General features: G+C 45.6%; 1 protein-coding gene across 1 annotated transcript in view; it reads left to right on the plus strand.

The window, feature by feature from the left end:
* Positions 1 to 20182, plus strand: part of psd2 (pleckstrin and Sec7 domain containing 2) — a 25229-nt gene extending 5047 nt beyond the window's left edge. The window contains exons 2-13 of the mRNA XM_083652138.1: positions 572 to 766; positions 1790 to 1870; positions 3211 to 3323; positions 4684 to 4742; positions 11936 to 12025; positions 12191 to 12234; positions 13128 to 13318; positions 14120 to 14190; positions 14619 to 14776; positions 15060 to 15204; positions 17628 to 17771; positions 19738 to 20182. Coding sequence (XP_083508264.1) covers positions 572 to 766; positions 1790 to 1870; positions 3211 to 3323; positions 4684 to 4742; positions 11936 to 12025; positions 12191 to 12234; positions 13128 to 13318; positions 14120 to 14190; positions 14619 to 14776; positions 15060 to 15204; positions 17628 to 17771; positions 19738 to 19962 — 1516 coding nt within the window. The 3' untranslated portion in view covers positions 19963 to 20182. The remainder of the gene's footprint in view (positions 1 to 571; positions 767 to 1789; positions 1871 to 3210; positions 3324 to 4683; positions 4743 to 11935; positions 12026 to 12190; positions 12235 to 13127; positions 13319 to 14119; positions 14191 to 14618; positions 14777 to 15059; positions 15205 to 17627; positions 17772 to 19737) is intronic.
* The last annotated feature ends 606 nt before the right edge of the window (positions 20183 to 20788 follow it).

Genomic DNA, 20788 nt, shown 5'->3' on the forward strand with positions numbered 1-20788 from the left:
CCTGAACTTTATGCACCAACTACTCTTTTTTTTAAGTGCCCCCAATTTTTTTTAATGCCCCCATTTTTTTAGACAGTGGGGCAAAAGTCCCCTCCAAAATATATATATTTAAAAAATCCTAAACTGGCTCAAGGGCAGTTTGATGTCATTTCAGAGGGAGGGGAGAAGGACATAAGTATTGTTCTCATAAGCTACAATTGCCACTGCAGCTTTCTGGGAGGCATTGGGGAAGGTACCTTCTGCTTCAGGCCTACACCTTCTTTCACAGGCGCTGCTGTAATATAGGACATTAAAAGTGGCAGTGAAACTGGGTCAACATCATAACAAATCATTTGAAAGTCATGTGACTTTTATTTGCGTGTATGTTAACATGTTTATGTAATTGGGGTTTTGTGCTCAGCAATTTACAGTGTCTTCTTTCCAGCATGAGTACATGTAGGCGTGTAACGATGGACGTGTGTTGTGTTCCATTCATTAACCTGTGTGTGTGTGTGTGTGTGTGTGTGTGTGTGTGTGTGTGTGTGTGTGCGTGTGTGCGTGCGTGTGTATGCGCGTGCGTTCCCCTCCCTAGCGATGCCAGCCTCACAGACGTGCTGTCAGACTCAGAGTGTGATCTGGGCAGTCTGGAGCGTTTGGAGCGCGGCAGCACCGACACACTGGCCAACGGCTGCCGAGCCGACTGTGACGCAGCCAAGAGGCTGGCCAAGCGCCTGTACCACCTGGAGGGCTTCAAACGCTGCGACGTGGCCAGACACCTGGGCAAGAAGTGAGCGCACGCACACACCCACACGTGCACGCCCGCACACACCCACACGTGCACGCCCGCACACACCCACACATGCACGCCCGCACACACACACACACACACGCACGCACGCACACATACACAAAGCACACACACACACGCACGTGCACACACATACACACACACATACACTGCTAAAAAGACCATAAACAGAGAAAAACATATGCACACATAGGAACAAGCACATAGTGTATAGACAAGACACACAGACACAAAGTATGCATATTCTCCTGCCTGTTTACAGCATGTAAACCAGCACCAGATTGATTTACAGACTGACAACAAAGCGCATGATCAAGCACATCAACACAAGGTCACCACATGCTCAGAACCAAGGGCCAACCTCCGCTGCTGAAAAATGAAGCCGATGTGGGAGTGCCTTAAACCTGCATTCTTTCCAATGGCCAGCAGGTGGCAACTCCACTGGCTGCAAAAAGAAGTCAGATTGTATAGAGGTCAATGGGAAAATGACACGACTTCTCACTTGATTTAATACCTCAGTAAACACTTTCCTACTGAGTGTATCGTCTCAATCGCTATTCGCTAGTTTCATGTCTTCTTCAATACAACATGATGTTTATTTTGTAAATTATGGTCCAATTGAGAGTAAAATAGAGGATAAATACAGTATGCTTTGGGGGCATGATTGACAGGTCGCCTGTCCAGTGATCGCGCAGCTCGTAGATCACGGACAAATAGCAGGCGGTGGGAAACTTGCACTAGCTGCAAAATCAAGATGGCGACGGTAAAAATGCCAAACTGCCAAAGGCTTCCAAATGGGAGTCCACAAATGGGTGACATCACTGTGGCTATGTCCATATTTTTATACAGTCTATGGTCAGACCGTTAACAGCAAGACATTCTCAAACACATGCAGTCACCTCAAGAATTGACTTTAATATAACATGCATATGCCTTCTGTGCCATGTTGGTCTGCTGATGCATCTCTCACTTTCTCTTTCATTCTCTCTGTCCATCCTGCAGTAATGAGTTCAGCCAGTTGGTGGCGTCTGAGTACCTGAGTTTCTTTGACTTCTCGGGCCTGTCACTGGATCGAGCCCTGAGGTAACAGTCAGCACTCTGTAGCCGTGTGTGTGTGTGTGTGTGTGTGTGTGTGTGTGTGTGTGTGATGGTGTACGTGTGCCCACGTGCACGTATATTCTCCCCATTCTCTCTTCACAAGGCATTAGCATTGTGCTAATCAAGCTGTCGTGTTGCATACAGTTGCAGGCTATTGCAGTTGACAGCTGTGTAGCACGTGGCTGCCTTGTACCTGACATGTTGCTGTCTAAACTGTTGCCTTCAGTCCAGGTCCTCAGCTAAGAAGGTGTGTGCAGTTCACACTTTGCTGATGATGCATTTAGGTGTGCTGTTGACATCAGGGTCCCCACAGGTCCTTGAAAACCTTAAAAGTTTGTGAATTTGAGAGAGAAATATCAAGGCCTTGAAAGTTTTTGAGAATAGACATAAATGCACATGGGTCAATGAAAGTGCTTGAATTTATATATTTTGTGCAAGAACAGAAACAACTTTTATAATAGAAATGAAAGTTATGTTGAACGTTAGTAAACAGGCTACGTTCCGCTGTCTGCATGTGTGTGTCCTGCCGTGTGTGTGTGTCCTTGTTTCACCCAAACTCTTTTCATTGTTGTCTGTGAGCTTCTGTAAAGCCTGCTAGTTCTCATTATAAACATTCTCCGTGTTGTAACAGTAATGAGCCTTGATCCGTGTCTCAAACTGTTCCATGTTCCTTCCTTGAATTAGATGTTTAAGAAAGTGCGGAAACACTGTGTTGAAAAGTAACACGTGTCATTTTGGGTTGGTGTTGTTTGGGGTTTTAGGAGTTTTGATTTTAATTCTGCTCATAGATTCAATTCCCTTCCTTATGGAAGAAATTAAAAGCTTCTGTAGAACCATTTGTTATTATTATTTTTGTAACAAATAGGCTAGATTGAATGCAGAAATAATGCAGGCTGCTGTAGTTGGCCTGCCTTGCGCTGACCTAATATTTCTTCTGTTGTCTCAGCTTCATTTTGACACTTTAAAACTGGGACATGCAGCGTTGCTGTTTCAGCACAAAATGAGCAACATGACAGAATGATTGGACCATGACAAATCCCATTGATTGTGGTATACTGTTATGAATTCAAATCCATTGATTTCAAATTCAGAGGGGCAACTGCTTTTCATTACTGGAACATAGACACAGAGGCAAAGGACATTCAAAGAGAGTGCATGAGCACTTGCCAGTTTCAGAGTGAAATCTATTGTTATCAGTTTTTTCAAATGTTCTTTAATGCCGGAACCAATTTGAAATCATGTGCTTTTCAAAGATTGCAGCAATTTGACCTAGTGACGTTACGATGTCATCTGTGTGACGTTACGATGTCATCTGTGTGACACAGGAATTTCTTGAAGGCCTTTCCACTGATGGGAGAGACCCAGGAGAGAGAGAGGGTCCTTGTACATTTCTCCAAGCGATTCTGCCACTCCAACCCACAGACACCGAGCTCTGAAGGTCAGGGCCGTGAGGGGCATGATGGTGATGAAGGTGATGACAATGAGGAAGATCTCTTATAATGTGTGGAGAAAAAAGTGCTGAATGATATGGATTGAGTAGAGTACACCTACAAAAAGCTACACAGACTGGAACACAATAGTATTTGTGAACTACTAATTTTCAGTTACATTGATTGAATACAGTGTTGGAAAGAGGAGAATGTAAGCCAGTGGTGCCCAACCAGTAGATCGGGGGTCTCACATTCAACCACTCCGTCCGTGCATGTTTATTCTGTTATCACATATGCTACTGCCTGTCAAAACGTTCACAGAAACCACCTGACATCCTTGGCGGAGATACTTGCTCTTAACTAGGCGTTGGCGTGCGCATGATGGCTGCAGGCCCTGACATATACTTTTCCTGCGTCTGTTTGGAGCATATGAATAGCCAACAGTACTCTGGCCAACCTTTCAGCGACTGGCTGAGTGTAATTGCGCAACACAGGTAGATCTTGTGCTGTTGAAAAATATATCTTTAGTGTAAAAATGTTGGGCACCCCTGATGTAAGCTTTCTGGTGATATCAATATTATCTTTGTACTCCAAAGCTTGAGTGAGATGCACCCCTGTCCTGTCAAACTAGTTTGTAAGAAAAACAGGCTCAAAGTTTTTCTGAGACATTTCATCAAATAAAGAAATTATTCAAATATAACATCACATTTGGAGTCTTGCGTGACCATACATACACAGAGCCAGAGTATACTACTGTATAGGGAAATGGGGTTGCCAGGAGCGACAAAAATCCCCCAATGCAAATTACACCCAACCCATAAACAGCCCAATGATCAACTAAACTAGTCCAAAATAACAAACCAATAATACAACTCCACAATGAATACAACTCAGACAAACGTTATGAACACCGTCCTACAACATATATAACATTTCCAAGTAACGTTACCTTGAAAACCGTGAATCTGGCAACACGACGAATGCGAGCTGTGATTGACAACTGACAAAAGTTACCAGTAAGCTTGTAGTTCTGCTTGTCACCTTACGTTTATCAGCTTCAAAACTATATTTAGCATTTAAATTTCACAATAATCTTTACCCAGAATGAAAGACAAGGCTTTATTTGATTAAAATCTGAATGAAATCCCAAAACAGCAAAAATCTATCTTTTCTCATAAAATCACGTTTATCTAGAAATGAGCCATTGCGACATCCAACTGATTTTGATAGAGCACGCCACATTTTTGTTTGTGAGTGTGTGTGCGTGCGTGCGTGCGTGTGAGTGTGTGTGTGTGTGTGTGTGTGTGTGCGTGTAGCAGAGCAACATGACATTTCATTGACCTTAGCTTCTCTATTGTCCCCTGGCAGACGGAGCCCACACATTAACGTGTGCCCTCATGCTGCTCAACACTGATCTACATGGACACGTACGTAGCGACTCTCACTACAGTACATGTAGAAACTGCTTGAGGTGTTGGTTAAAGGTATAGCCTCAGCAAGTGGGGCATCGGTAAGAATGAGGACTCAGAGGAACCAAATGCAAGGGTTTTATTTAGAGCAAATCCCTTTGTGGATGGTTAACCACCAGACAGGTGTAGACCAATAACAGATGGTAGATACAGATGATTTTACCTAAACACAAAAAGGTATTAACAAAGGTTTCAAACAAACAAGGGAAAACTTCAACTGTAAAGTAATAATACATCTAATTCAAATATACAAAGGAAATGACTAACTATAACAAGACTTACTGGCAATGATGCATCTGCACATTGGTGACCATCAAGGGAAGGACAACACAGCCTCCTCCACTGCTGTCTGGAGCCTACTGAGCCTCACCCAATCAGCCGTCCTTTATTGAGCCCAGGTGCGGCCCAATCAGGGCCCCAGGTGTGGCTGATTGGGTGAGGCTGAGCTGATGGGGGGATTTTGTACAGCCGCCCCTCAAATATAGCATTATATTTGATAAATAAACTCAGGTCAGGGTCCAGAAAATCCAGGGTTATCTGTAGGAGAAAAGGCTGCCATACATCACCCAAGGGAGATGGGCGTCCCGCCGCCCCATGAAAAACAAGTTTTGGGTTCACAGGCTCCAGGTCAGGCAGGATGGCTGAAGGGCACCACGGGTCCGGAGGGCGTCCAGGGGGCAGGTCAGTAGGGTGGAGCAACCCTGGACGATGGCCCAGACGCTGATGACACAGGTAGCAGCACCCTTCCGGAGGCCGACCTGGATGCTGGTGTTGGAATGGTGCCACGGTAGGTCGGCGCCAAGGGATGGGTGCCAAGGGAGCGGATGGAGGTGCGGGGGCCACCCGAGCAGGAGGTCTAGGGGGCACTGGGGCTAGAGCCGGGGGGGCCACCGGTGCAGGGGGCACCGGGACTGGTGCCAGGGGGGCCACCAGGGCTGGCGGTGCGGGGGGCACCAGGACTGGCGGTGCGGGGGGCACCGGTACTTAGGGCATTCACAGACTAGTCGACTAGTAAAACCACTAGTCGACACTGTGCTTAGTAGTCGACTAGTCGTTTTAGCAAAAAAAAAAAAAAAAAAAAAAAAAATTTTTTTTTTTTTATCTTTAAGAAAGAACATACATGGACTATCATATCCCATATCCCCCACAAAGAACATCAAAACACAACAAAACAAAACAAGAAAACTGCATAAGATACACAATAATCCAAGAACAAACAAGACTATTGGACAAACAACCAAACAAAAACAATGCATTCAAAGTAAATACATAGATCTTGCCCTGTTGGCAGCTAGGAAATGCATAGCTTTAAATTGGAAACCATCCAATCCCCCAGCTGTAGTTCACTGGTGGAATGAACTCTCAAGCTACCATACGTTGGATAACATTTACTACAAGAGCAAAGGCAGATTCTTAGACATCCCCAAAATATGGCAACCACATACAGAGTTTGACTTTAAGAACTTTTTACCCCAGTGTCATTAGGCTTATCAGGATAGGAGCTGAATGCATTGTTTTTGTTTGGTTGTTTGTCCAATAGTCTTGTTTGTTCTTGGATTATTGTGTATCTTATGCAGTTTTCTTGTTTTGTTTTGTTTTGATGTTCTTTGTGGGGGATATGGGATATGATAGTCCATGTATTGTATGTCGTGTAAATACCTCATGTTCTTTCTTAAAGATTTAAAAAAAAAAAAAAAAAAAAAAAAAAATTATTAAAAATAAATTAAAAACGACTAGTCGACTAGTCGACTACCTTTAGGGACGACTAGTCGACTAGTAAAATTCACTAGTCGTGAATGCCCTACCGGTACTGGCAGTGCGGGGGGCACTGGGACTGGAGCCAGAGGGGCCACCGGAACTGGCAGTGCGGGGGGCACTGGGACTGGAGCCAGGGGGGCCACCGGGACTGGCGGTGCGGGGGGCACCGGGACTGGCAGTGCAGGGGGCACTGGGACTAGAGCCAGGGGGGCCACCGGGACTGGCGGTGCGGGGGGCACCAGAGCTGACGGTGCGGGGGGCACCGGGACTGGCAGTGCGGGGGGCACTGGGACTGGAGCCAGGGGGGCCACCGGGACTGGCGGTGCGGGGGGCACCGGAACTGGCAGTGCGGGGGGCACTGGGACTGGAGCCAGGGGGGCCACCGGGACTGGCGGTGCGGGGGGCACCGGAACTGGCGGTGCGGGGGGCACCGGGACTGGTGGTGCGGGGGGCACCGGAACTGGTGGTGCGGGGGGCACCGGAACTAGCAGTGCGGGGGGCACTGGGACTGGTGGTGCGGGGGGCACCGGAACTAGCAGTGCGGGGGGCACTGGGACTGGTGGTGCGGGGGGCACCGGAACTAGCAGTGCGGGGGGCACTGGGACTGGTGGTGCGGGGGGCACCGGAACTAGGTGAGGCACAGGGAGCGCCTGGACTGGGTCAGGCACAGGGAGCGCCTGGACTGGGTGAGGCACAGGGAGCACCTGAGGCTGAGGAGGAGGCGCCTGGAACAGCTGAGGCGGAGGAGGTGGCGCCTGGAGCACCTGAGGCTGAGGAGGAGGTGCAGGGAGCACCTGAGGCTGAGGAGGCGCCTGGAACAGCTGAGGCGGAGGAGGTGGCGCAGGGAGCACCTGAGGCTGAGGAGGAGGTGCAGGGAGCACCTGAGGCTGAGGAGGAGGTGCAGGGAGCACCTGAGGCTGAGGAGGCGCCTGGAACAGCTGAGGCGGAGGAGGTGGCGCAGGGAGCACCTGAGGCTGAGGAGGAGGTGCCTGGAACACCTGAGGCAGAGGAGGTGCAGGGAGCACCTGGTAGGGTTGAGGAGGCGCCTGGAACAGCTGAGGCGGAGGAGGTGGCGCAGGGAGCACCTGAGGCTGAGGAGGCGCCTGGAACAGCTGAGGCGCCTGGAACACCTGAGGCAGAGGAGGCACCTGGAACACATGAGGCAGAGGAGGTGCAGGGAGCACCTGAGGCTGAGGAGGTGCAGGGAACCCCCGAGGCAGAGGAGGTGCAGGGGCCGCTCCTCTTCGGTACACACTCTGCTCTATCGTGTCAAGCCTCCTGCTAACCTGCATCAATAGGTGTCTATGGTGCTCACCAAGTTGATATGGTGCAGGTTGGCTAGGCTGTCTCCCAGGTGTATGCCCGACCACATGGCAACAACACTGTGTTGGGGGATGGGTTTGGAAGGTTTGTGCTACTGAAGTAGAGTAAAAGGCTGGATAATATCCATATTGTTGATGGTATCCAGGTGCCCACCTTGGTCCCTCTGCTGGTTGCTGGTTCCTCTGGTCCATTCCCACTTGCTGAGGCCAATCCGGGTTCGAAGGACCATGTAGAAACTGCTTGAGGTGTTGGTTAAAGGTATAGCCTCAGCAAGTGGGGCATCGGTAAGAATGAGGACTCAGAGGAACCAAATGCAAGGGTTTTATTTAGAGCAAATCCCTTTGTGGATGGTTAACCACCAGACAGGTGTAGACCAATAACAGATGGTAGATACAGATGATTTTACCTAAACACAAAAAGGTATTAACAAAGGTTTCAAACAAACAAGGGAAAACTTCAACTGTAAAGTAATAATACATCTAATTCAAATATACAAAGGAAATGACTAACTATAACAAGACTTACTGGCAATGATGCATCTGCACATTGGTGACCATCAAGGGAAGGACAACACAGTCTCCTCCACTGCTGTCTGGAGCCTACTGAGCCTCACCCAATCAGCCGTCCTTTATTGAGCCCAGGTGCGGCCCAATCAGGGCCCCAGGTGTGGCTGATTGGGTGAGGCTGAGCTGATGGGGGGATTTTGTACAGTACATTCTCTATTCTATTCACCTTATGTTCAGACGTGGGGGTGGGCCAAATTCTTCTGGGTCGTGTTAACACTTCCGGCAGTCACGGCGCAAAATACAAATTAACGTCATGAAGAAGAGAGTTGTTTTTGTAGCGGACAGTGCAGGGCGTAAAACAGCCTACTACTTTGAGCTCGGTACACAGCCAGCAAGCGGAGTATCCACTGTTAGCCAGGTCAGATAATGTTATCGTCGACAATGAGGAGCACTTTCTTGTAAAACATACCTGGACTCCAACAAAGAATGCTTCAGATGGTTTTCTCTCCTCCAACGCAGCGCAAGCCATTTACGTCTATAAGACCCGCAAACGTTAACGTAATTCCCTGGAATGCGAGAATTAACGAGCCAGTTACATGGCATTGCATTCTTAGACATTGCCGTTTGCTTTTATTTGGTATGTTACATACAATTGGCTAAATTATTAGTTAATTCAGAGTTAGATTATATTGGAGCAGCCAGCCATTTTTTTCCCCCTTTTTTTTTTTGCCGGAAGTCGTCACACGACCACACAACCAGGTCAAATGGGCGTGGCTACATAAGGTGAATTGGTATTGTACGATCCACTAACCATAGACAGTCTTCTTGCAAAGCTGGCAAACAAAGTGTAATCATAGTCCATCCTTTGTCAGCAATGGCATGTCTCCATTCACAGCTATTTTTCTACCTCTTTTTTGTTATCTCTCTCCTCTCCCTGCCCTAGTTTCTGACCTGTTTCTGTCTCTCTTCTCTAATAGTCTCATCCGTTCATCTTTAAACTGGAGCACTGTGGTGTGGGCGACACAACTCCATCAGTATCATAGGTGTTCCTGCACCCTCCAGCTCTGCTCTTTAACCCCACTCACAGTCACAAGTTAACGATGTTTTTAGTGAAGAAGACCCTTCCTCTAACAAATATCCTTCCTCCTCTCCTCTCCTCTCCTCTCCTCTCCTCTCCTCTCCTCTCCTCTCCTCTCCTCTCCTCTCCTCTCCTCTCCTCTCCTCTCCTCTTCTTTTCTCCTTTGCTTTTGTTCCCTTTCAATCCCTTCCCCTGCTAACCATATCTGGTCCCCTGGTCTCCCTCTGCCCCTGCCTGCAGGTGGTGAGTATGCTTATAGTACTAACGCTAGCTGTGATCCTCACTTACGTCTATGCCTGGGAGGGCTGTTTCTGATTGCTTTGTTTCTGTTTGGGGATGATTCAGGCCAATAGTATCCTAAAATTGGATATTGTATTGGAACATTTCCCAAACGATAGAATTCAACAGAGCCAGGTGAACTTATGTATGTATCTTGATTTGATTTTATGCCTTTTTCACTTACAGAAGGAATTTAGATCTCTCCAAAGAAGAGAAAAGACTCTGTTTTAATCATCTTAGTTCAATGACAGAAAAATAATGTTTAGTAAAAGTAACTTGATATTGGCTAATATTTAATCTACTTAATTTAGTGCTCACTCATTATCAGCAGTGGAAAAGTGGTATTGATCCATCCCTTACTGTGCAATGTTGTAAATTACACAAAACTAAACACTTTAAGCTAGGCCCCATGTCTCCTACTTGATAATCTCTCGAGACAGACTTTCGACTTGCATCGAAAATCTGTCGGCAGGCTCCGTCAAATGGGGTGCAACAGCGCTTGCACGCATGCTGCGCTTTACCCGATCAAAATGAAGTGAACGTGACCGGTGTGTTGTCAACACTTACCATTTTCAGCATATAGCAAGTTGCTACTTGCTACTAGCAACGAGATAGAGTTGTTATTGTTGTTTCATAGCGATGGACGGATTTGAGAGCGACACGCAGGCAGCGGAAAAGAAATCCATTAATGGGCAGAGCCGGTCGGTTGGAGCCAATGGCAGAGCTTGCAGGGAGCGGAAAGGGATTTTCTTCCGCTGCCGACCGCGCCTCTTGAGTTCCTGTTGCACCACATTGAAACAGAGCTGCCCCCAGAGGTTAGAGAAAAAAAATAGTTTATTTTTTTGTTTAACCGATAGGTTCCCAGATTGCCTACTTGATAATATGAGGCTTTAAATGAATAAGGAGTGCAGTGCCCTTCTGGCTTTGCATGGAAGTACAAGTGCATACTGCATAGTATAAGTACATTGTGAACTTTGAGTGGTTAATCAATTGGATTATGGCCATGAATTATATCACGATAACCTTTTTCTTGCCTTACAGTGGATGTAATGAATAATTGAAGTGTACATTTTGTTGGGAATGTTATATCCCATCCTGAGTATTTTAGTCTTGTGAATGCTACTTCTCCCTGAAAAGTGAACATTCCATAAAGGAAAAGTATAAATCTAGGCCCACGAACCAGGTCTGTCCTCCTATATTTTTTTGTAGTAGCAGTGGTGGGTCAAATCGTTTTGGTTCCACGGCTGTTCCTTTTTAGATTACATACAGGTTTCATTCAGGCATAAACAGGCATATATATAGTCATTCAAAAACCTACACATTAGATAATAATGTATTATTTTAATAAGCCCCGTAGGGGAATTCTCTTTCCTCTTGTCCCCCTCCTCAGGGAGGTCAGGTAGGATAGGGGCTGGTAGGGATCCAGTGTGTCTGCCGCCCCCAAACAGGCCCAGTGCTGAGGTTCTTTTAATATCACATGTTCTCTAGTGGTCCAAATGCTGAGGTTCTTTTAAAATCACATGTTCTCTAGTGGTCCACATGCTGAGGTTCTTTTAAAATCACATGTTCTCTAGTGGTCCACATGCTGAGGTTCTTTTAATATCACATGTTCTCTAGTGGTCCACATGCTGAGGTTCTTTTAATATCACATGTTCTCTAGTGGTCCACATGCTGAGGTTCTTTTAAAATCACATGTTCTCTAGTGGTCCACATGCTGAGGTTCTTTTAAAATCACATGTTCTCTAGTGGTCCACATGCTGAGGTTCTTTTAAAATCACATGTTCTCTAGTGGTCCACATGCTGAGGTTCTTTTAAAATCACATGTTCTCTAGTGGCGGGGAATGTATTGCTTTGGTGGCCTAGTGCTTCCTAATAACTACAGGGAAAAACAATAGCAAGGCGAAGTTGATTCTAGAACAGTGAGAACCCCCATCCCCCTGTTATGTAGCAGCATAACACTGCCATCCAGTGGATAATTAGGGAACTCCACTCAAGTTGGTGCAGATGAAGGTGGGCTTGAATAATATTGTTCTATATATGTGTTTTTGGAAACTTTTGGGATAGGCAGAATGAAAGAAAAGTACCCCAAGATCAACTTTTCAGGGAGATGACATTTCTGCTCAAATATTAATTTAATTTATTCATGTTCCTCTTTCTCTCTGTCCATTTCCATCTGTCTGTCTGTCGGTTTGTTTTCTTCTCCTCAGAACATTGGCAAGAAGATGTCCTGCCAACAGTTTATCAGTAATCTGGACAGCCTCAACAATGGCAAAGACTTCCCCAAAGACTTATTAAAGGTATAGAAGTCCTCCTGAGCAGCACAGCGACATATAAATAAAGCACCTACTGTCTGTCAGCTCGGAGGGGTTTTCCTTGCATTCCAACGCTGTAATCACATTAAAAATCCTCCAAAAACACGTCTATAATGTCAATCTGTCTCTTTTACCATCTTGCCTACACAGGTCTTGTATAACTCGATAAAGAACGAGAAGCTTGAGTGGGCAATGTGAGTATACATTTTGTACTTATCAAAAGGCAAACGTATTTAGAGTATGCAAGTTCTTCAGAAGTATGTCAACTTAAATGGAGCACTGTACGCCAAAATTACCAGACACAAAATCACTTTCTTCCCACAGCCTGGCCATCACTCTGATGAACACTTAAAGTGGCCACTTGAACACTTCGCTAAAACACTGGGACCACTTGACTTGTGATACTTTACCAGGGACAGAAATAGCCCTGTACTGCAAACTGTAGCACCTACCTCATGTATATGATTACCACCCTGTACTGCAAACTGTAGCACCTACCTCATGTATATGATTACCACCCTGTACTGCAAACTGTAGCACCTACCTCATGTATATGATTACCACCCCACACACGCTCACCAGCAGGCAGACACACACACACACACACACACACACACACACACAATATGAAATGTGTTTACTATGTTATAACTGTGCAATATCTGATTCAGTCTTGTTTACATTGAACAGTAACTAACTGAAAGGTGAAATATCTGGAAATATATATCTGTACAAGTTTTTGTTTACATTCCTGTGTGGCTTATTTAGACATATACTGTACATACATGCGCATTCCTTTGCTATTTATGTATTTAAAATAGACACTTTCACTTTATTATTCTACATAGTAGTTAATGTAAATGTTTAAATCTACCTCTGTCCTTGTCTGTCTTAACCTGTGCATACCTTTTTTTGTGAGTACATTGTGAGCAACGTAACCTTGAGTCAAATTCCTTGTATGTAATGTGTGTGTGTGTGTGTGTGTGTGTGTGTGTGTGTGTGTGTGCGTGTGTGTGTGTGCGCGTGTGTGTGTGTGCGCGTGTGTGTGTGTGTGTGTGTGTGTGTGTGTACGCGCGCGTGTGTGCAGTGAGGAAGAGGAGCTGAGGAAGAGCCTGTCGGAGCTTGTGGAGGAGCAGTGTGAGGGCGGGAGTAAGCGTGTTGCCAGGGTAACAGATGGCAATAACCCTTTCATCGCCATCCCCATCCTGCTCAACGCCGTCACCTACAAGCACGGAGTGCTGACGCGCAAGACCCACGCCGACATGGACGGCAAGCGCAGTGAGTCACACACAGAGACGCACTTTATTTAAGTTCCAATTCTCTCTCAAGCCCCAACCTTCGGTTCTGAAAAGTACCAAAAACTGCAGCTCATCGAAAGATCACTTGAGGCTGGCTTAAAGCTAAATTCCCCATTCACCCCCATATTAAAATGCCCGATTTTACAGCAGAAATAAACATGTTTACAGCCTGGTACAAAGAAAATTGTTTTGATCTCTCTAGGTAATTTAACCATCTATGACAACTGTACCAGGGGGGGATTTTTCTATAACTCACTCATTTATACAGTCTCTGACTGCAAAGAGAAGTCTGATTTGTATAGAAGTGAATGGAGAAATGACCCTACTTCTCACTTAATTCATGACCTGAGTCAGCACTTTCCTAATGAGTTTATGTCTCAATCGCTAGTTTACAGCATCATGTTCATTTTGTAAATTATAGCCCCATTTAGAGTAAAATAGACAATAAAGCAGACTATGTTTTGGGACATGATTGACAGATCGCATGTCCAGTGCTGTCTGGAAAAACAAACAAGATGGCGACAGAAATCAATGGGTGACGTCACGGTGGCTACGTCCATATTTTTATATAGTCTGTTCTCTCTGAATGTCAAAACATGTAAGAAAATATATTTTGATTTCTCTTTTTCTCTCTCTGTCTTGCTATGTTTCAATCTATTGCTCTCTCTCCCTCTCTCTCTGTCCATCTCGGCTGCCCTTTTCCATTTTTATCGCTCTGCTTCCTCCCTCTCCCTCTTTCTCCCTCGCTCTCTCCCTCTCTCTTCCTGTGTCTCTCACCCAGCCCCGCGGGGTCGGCGTGGTTGGAAGAAGTTCTATGCGGTTCTGAAGGGGATGATCTTGTATCTCCAGAAGGTACCGCATCTCACCCTCTGCTCCGTTGCCATAGAAACACATCCACCACCGCAGTGACAGCGGTGCCTGTTGCTGCTCTGCTGTGTGTGTGTGTGTGTGTGTGTGTGTGAGAGAGAGAGAGAGAAAGAAAGAGAGTGAGTGAGGTGGAGAGTGTTAGAGTAGAAAATGAGGCATAGCTGCTGTAGTGTGTTTGTCTTCCCCTGCTGGTGGGAAGGCCAAACTGACCAAATGTGAGGCTGTGGAGTCATCGAGCTAAGACTGCAAAATGAAATGAACGAGCTGTATCTTTGTCATCTTTTTATCTTGTCTTGGTTAGACTGGATAATGTTATATCGACAAGAGAGTAGCTACATTTAGGCTTATCGTTTAAAATTAAAAGTTTACTTTATTCATTGTTGTTTGCCTGTTCTTTTCTTCTCCTCTTCCAGGATGAGTACAAGCCAGACGCAGACGTGTCGGAGGTGGACCTGAAGAACGCTGTGAGGATCCACCACGCCTTAGCCACCCACGCCACTGACTACAGCAAGAGAGCCAATGTGATGAAGCTGAAAACCTCTGACTGGAGGGTCTTCTTGCTGCAGGCTCCGTGAGTCACCCAGACCATTTGAACCTGTCACCATCACTCTCTGAAAAACAACACCTTTTCTTTCTTTTTTAATCAATACGGTGTCGATTCTGGAATAACCCAGGGTTGAATGTGGTGAAACGTACGAATAAAATATACAGACAGAGAGACAGTATTTAAGCAATTATCACTCTCTCCCTTCACCCTTTCCCATCTCTCTCTGTCTGTCTCTATCTCTGACTGTCTGTTTCTCTCTCTCTCTCTCTCTCTCTCTCTCTCTCACTCTCTCTCTTTCTCTCGGCAGGAGTGAGGAGGAGATGATGTCTTGGATCTTCCGGATAAACCTGGTGGCGGCGCTGTTCTCCGCACCGGCCTTTCCTGCTGCCATCGGCTCTATGAAGAAGTTCTGTCGGCCCCTCCTGCCATCCTCGACCACCAGGCTCAACCAGGTACATACTGGCACACATACGCGCACCCATACACAAGGGCATTCATGACTACTGCATTTTAGTAGTCATCGACTACTCCCAAACAGTAGTCGACTAGTTGACAAGTCACAGGAGATATATCATATTTTTTTCACCCATTAAAAACGATAAATTCTCATCGAAAAGGTCTCAAAAACAAGGCAGGAAAGCCTTAACTAATGTAGGCAGGACCAACCTGGGGGTACTATATTTTAAGTAGGGATGCACGATATATCGGCAATCATATCGGTATCGGCCGATGTTAGTCATTTTTTAACATATCGGTCATATCGGTTGCAATGTTAATATCGGTTATCATTATCAGCCAAATTCTTCACATTGATATGAAATAATGCAGTAAATCTATGATGTATGGGCTTTTCCAAAGGCTTTGCAAATAAAGAAATGCATAACTTTTTCAAATTCAGTGTTAACATGTGTTTTTCAGTATGTACAAAATGTGATGATCATAAAAATTTGGTTTTATACAGATCATATCGACATCGGTAAATATCGGTTATCGGCCATAACAGCAATGTTAATATCGGTTATTGGCATCGGCCAAAATTTTCATATCGGTGCATCCCTAATTTTAAGCCTTAACTAATGTAGGCAGGACCAGCCTGGGGGTACTGTATGTCAAGCCTTAACTAATGTAGGCAGGACCAGCCTGGGGGTACTGTATGTGAAGCCTTGACTAATGTAGGCAGGACCAGCCTGGGGGTACTGTATGTCAAGCCTTAACTAATGTAGGCAGGACCAGCCTGGGGGTACTGTATGTCAAGCCTTAACTAATGTAGGCAGGACCAGCCTGGGGGTACTGTATGTGAAGCCTTGACTAATGTAGGCAGGACCAGCCTGGGGGTACTGTATGTCAAGCCTTAACTAATGTAGGCAGGACCAGCCTGGGGGTACTGTATGTCAAGCCTTAACTAATGTAGGCAGGACCAGCCTGGGGGTACTGTATGTCAAGCCTTAACTAATGTAGGCAGGACCAGCCTGGGGGTACTGTATGTGAAATGGCAGAGTAACTAATGTAGGCAGGACCAGCCTGGGGGTACTGTATGTGAAATGGCAGAGTAACTAATGTAGGCAGGACCAGCCTGGGGGTACTGTATGTGAAATGGCAGAGTAACTAATGTAGGCAGGACCAGCCTGGGGGTACTCTATGTGAAATGGCAGAGTAACTAATGTAGGCAGGACCAGCCTGTGGGTACTGTATGTGAAGCCTTAACTAATGTAGGCAGGACCAGCCTGGGGGTACTGTATGTCAAGCCTTAACTAATGTAGGCAGGACCAGCCTGGGGGTACTGTATGTGAAGCCTTGACTAATGTAGGCAGGACCAGCCTGGGGGTACTGTATGTCAGCTTAACTAATGTAGGCAGGACCAGCCTGGGGATACTGTATGTCAAGCCTTAACTAATGTAGGCAGGACCAGCCTGGGGGTACTGTATGTCAAGCCTTAACTAATGTAGGCAGGACCAGCCTGGGGGTACTGTATGTGAAATGGCAGAGTAACTAATGTAGGCAGGACCAGCCTGGGGGTACTGTATGTGAAATGGCAGAGTAACTAATGTAGGCAGGACCAGCCTGGGGGTACTGTATGTGAAATGGCAGAGTAACTAATGTAGGCAGGACCAGCCTGGGGGTACTCTATGTGAAATGGCAGAGTAACTAATGTAGGCAGGACCAGCCTGTGGGTACTGTATGTGAAGCCTTAACTAATGTAGGCAGGACCAGCCTGGGGGTACTGTATGTGAAATAGCAGAGTCCTTGATTGGTTCTGGTTGTTTATAATTAGTGGCTAAACCCCAGCAACTTGTCTGAGCTGGAGATAGCGACTGTTTGTCTGCAGTAACAACATAGATGGGATTCTTTCCTTCTCTAGATACCCTAAATTCTGTTTATTGAACATGGCATCATGGAGAAAATGATATTTCAAACAAATCTATGTTCAATTTATTTATTTATATTGTTTATTCCTAAAACCACAGATGAACAATTATTCGACTATGATGCACAGTGTCGACTAGTGGTTTTAATATTCGACTAGTCTGTGAAACCCCTAACGCACGCACACGCACGCACACACACACACACACACACACACACACACACACACAGACAGACACTACTACTAAGCTAATGCATTATCACAGGCTTACAGACACACACACACACACACACACACACACACACACACACGCATGTATGAGAATGCATACATACATAGAGTATCACAATACATAGACTGCAAAATAATCTAACATCAACCATAGTCTTCCATACAAAAATCATTCTCACACAGCCCAGGCAATTTTTCACATTCTATTTGTGTGTGCTTGCTTCTGATTGGCTGTTTGTGGTGGTCTTGCGTTGTTTCTCGGGGCTGTGATTGGTGCAGGAGGAGCAGCTGCTGAGTCACGAGAGCAAGCTGAAGCAGATGAGCCTGGAGGTGGAGGAGCACCGGAAGAACCCGCCCTCGCCCGACCCCAAGAGCCAGGAGTGGGAGGAGCACCGCCTCAAAGAGCACTACCTCACCTACGAGGTATGGGCCGTTTTCACAGAATTGTGTTGCTAGGGAACAGTTTGGAAACCTAGCTTATTTAATGTCAGCTATTGTATTAGCAAACACTGAAACAGGAAGTAAGCTAGGGGCAATTTAGAATTGTATTTTGTCAAGTTAAAACTCTCTATAGCCTTCTGTGGAGGGGCTTGTTTGTTTTTCTGATGGTTATTTATCTGTTATTTTATTTTTCACAAGTCTGACAGCAGCTGAGAGGTCAAGAAGCATGACAGATGGCAAATGTGCTGTTTTTATAAACTGTTTTCACAAAACAATTTTGTATTGTAATGTCAAAAACTTATAATAACAATCTGAGCCTGTCAGTAGCAAAAACCAAGACCTTTTAGTGGACCATTTGCCCGTCGGTCGGATTACATTGCAGTCCGTTTGGCGGCTGCCAGCTGACACGTTCTCGCTCAATACTGTACTGTACTCATTTAAAACATTGTTGTCCCCATTAGTCACTTAGGCCCAATCCCAATTCCTATCTTAACCCTCAATCTTAACCCTCAGTCTCAAAAATGCGCACTCCCGCGAAGTGCTAGTGCTGTCCCGATTCTCAGTGTGTTAAATTAAGGGTCGAGTTTGAGGGCTTTATGGCCCTCAGTTTTAAGATTTTCCAGGACCACCCTTGGCGGTGAGTGCGATCCGAGAATCCCTTGCGTGTCATCAGCTAGATCCATTCAGATGGAAGATGGCGGCAAAGGAGGAAAAAAGGAGCCCTACAAAGTTAAGTATTTCCTTGTTAATAGCGATGTAAAAATTACGATAACCATTGTATTAGCTTAGTTTAATGTCATTTTATGGATTTCCGTTTTGGAATCCTAACAACAATTGTTGTTGCTAACGAGTGGGGGCTAGAATGACCGTGCTTTCTGACGTGAGGGCTGGCTTGACTGCAGTGTTTAACTGCAGTCAAGCCAGCCCTCACATCGGAAAGCACGGTCATTCTAGCCCCCACTTGTTTTGTGGTGCGTAGCATTACACGTAGGCTGTATCTTGATAAAAAACAACTCAACAACGACATTACCACCGAGAATTATGGCATTTCGTAACAACGTTAACAATGTTATAATATAATAATAATAATATGGCTTGACCAGCACGGCTACTGACTATCGATAGTTAGCAACAACAAATGTGTTAGGCTCCAAAACGGAAATCCATAAAATGACATTTAAACTAAGATAATACAATGGTTATCGTAATTTCTACATCTATATTATCAAGGAAATATTTGTAGGGATGCTTTTTTCCTCTCCTTTTGAATTGACAGACTGGACGGAGCTTTGGCATACTGCTGCCCCCCACAGTCTGAAGACGTATCTGCCTTTAAGGGCTGTCCCATTTTAAAGTCGCAAGATAGCCCTTAACACTTAGTTTTGAGGGCTACTAAGATTGAGGGTTGAGCTTGAGGGTTAAGATTGAGGGTTAAGAAAAGAATTGGGATTGGGCCTTAGACACAAAAAGATGGGAAAATAAGGTCCATGTTGAAAAATACCGTTTGAAAAAAACTATAATAATACCGAGGCCTGATTCTGGATTATATTGGGTTATATCAATTATGAATTGTACATCACATTTTTCTATTATTGGTGGAGAAAATATGACGTTAGCTACTTTTAGTTTAGTTCAATAACTCAAAATGTTGGACCAATGTTGTTGTTCTTTTCTATAACATTTACAAATTTACCATTTGCCGCATCAGAATAAATGTAGGTCTATATTTTTTTAGCTGTCACAAACTGCCCTTCCATTTACCAGTACCTCAGTAAAAAAAGAAAAGAAAAAAAGATCCAACACAATCAAAGCTAGTAAGGTGACCAAACTACAGTTATTTCAGTTTATCCTATTTATTTATTTATTTATTGCTTGATGTTGTGTTGTTGATGTCTTGGTCTCCCTGAATAAAACATCCCCTCTTCCCCCTCCCCCTCTCCATGAGCAGAAGAGTCGGTATGAGACGTATATTGGCCTGCTGCATGCCAAGTTTCGCGCAGAGACGGATGACCTGGAGAAGATCGAGGCCAGCGTCATGGTGGGTGAGGGGGGCCGACCCGGCCGCGAGGGCCCCCTCCGCAAGACCCAGTCCCACCCGGCCATCAGCCAGGCCCACGGCGCCGGGCTCAATGGCAGGGCTCCCGGACGCACCGCCCCGGGACAGAGGAGCTGACCGCGCCCCGCAACACAACAGCCCTCCAAGTCAAACCTAGCTTGATCCTACAACATCTTCTCAATAGGTTTTTTTTTGGTTCGTCTTCGTATGTTTTGGCTCCTCCGTTCCTCCTGCACAGTAATATTGGTTGTACTTGAGAATGGGGGAGGGGGGCAGCTATAGGAGAAATAACCATTGCTATCCTCGCTAGAATTTGTCAACCCTCGTGATAAATCTGTGTCCCTGAGCAATAGATGAAGAAGCCACCCTCCGTCCCTGACAACTTGATCCTGCCAAACCTCAGTTCGTGGACCTTTTTTTTTACATTGCACATAAAATTTCTATTTATCACAATATCATCAGTATTATTTTTGATTGCAAGTAAGATTGATGCAATTGTCTTTTTTGTCTTTAGTTATGAGCAGATTGTGGACATTCTAGTGTTTTGGTTTCAGGCTAGAGGAGAACAAGAAGAGGGCAGTGTGATCACCAGCAGGTTTTATCCACCGACTGAAACATAAGAGACAGACAGACAGAGCTGTCTTGGCTCGTGTTCCCCGGATCTGATCTGCCTTCGGGGACACTGTCCTGGCCTTGTTCTTCAGTCGAGGTGTGGGGTGGTGACGGGTCCCGGGGGTGAAGGTGGTACTACTGTAGCATTTTGGCCTTTATCACTCACTCTCACACGCCTGAGTACGGACCCTTTGTGGGGCAGGGTGTGTGTGGATACAGCACATCTGTCCCTGCGTTACAAAAACTGGACTCTTGAACACTCACAACTATGAACTCAGACAAACTTCTAGAAGGTTGGAGTCCCTGCTATGTGTAGCCTATTTATTTATTT

This window comes from Poromitra crassiceps, assembly GCF_964638095.1.
Source record: "Poromitra crassiceps genome assembly, chromosome: 15".
Lineage (NCBI taxonomy): Eukaryota > Metazoa > Chordata > Actinopteri > Beryciformes > Melamphaidae > Poromitra > Poromitra crassiceps.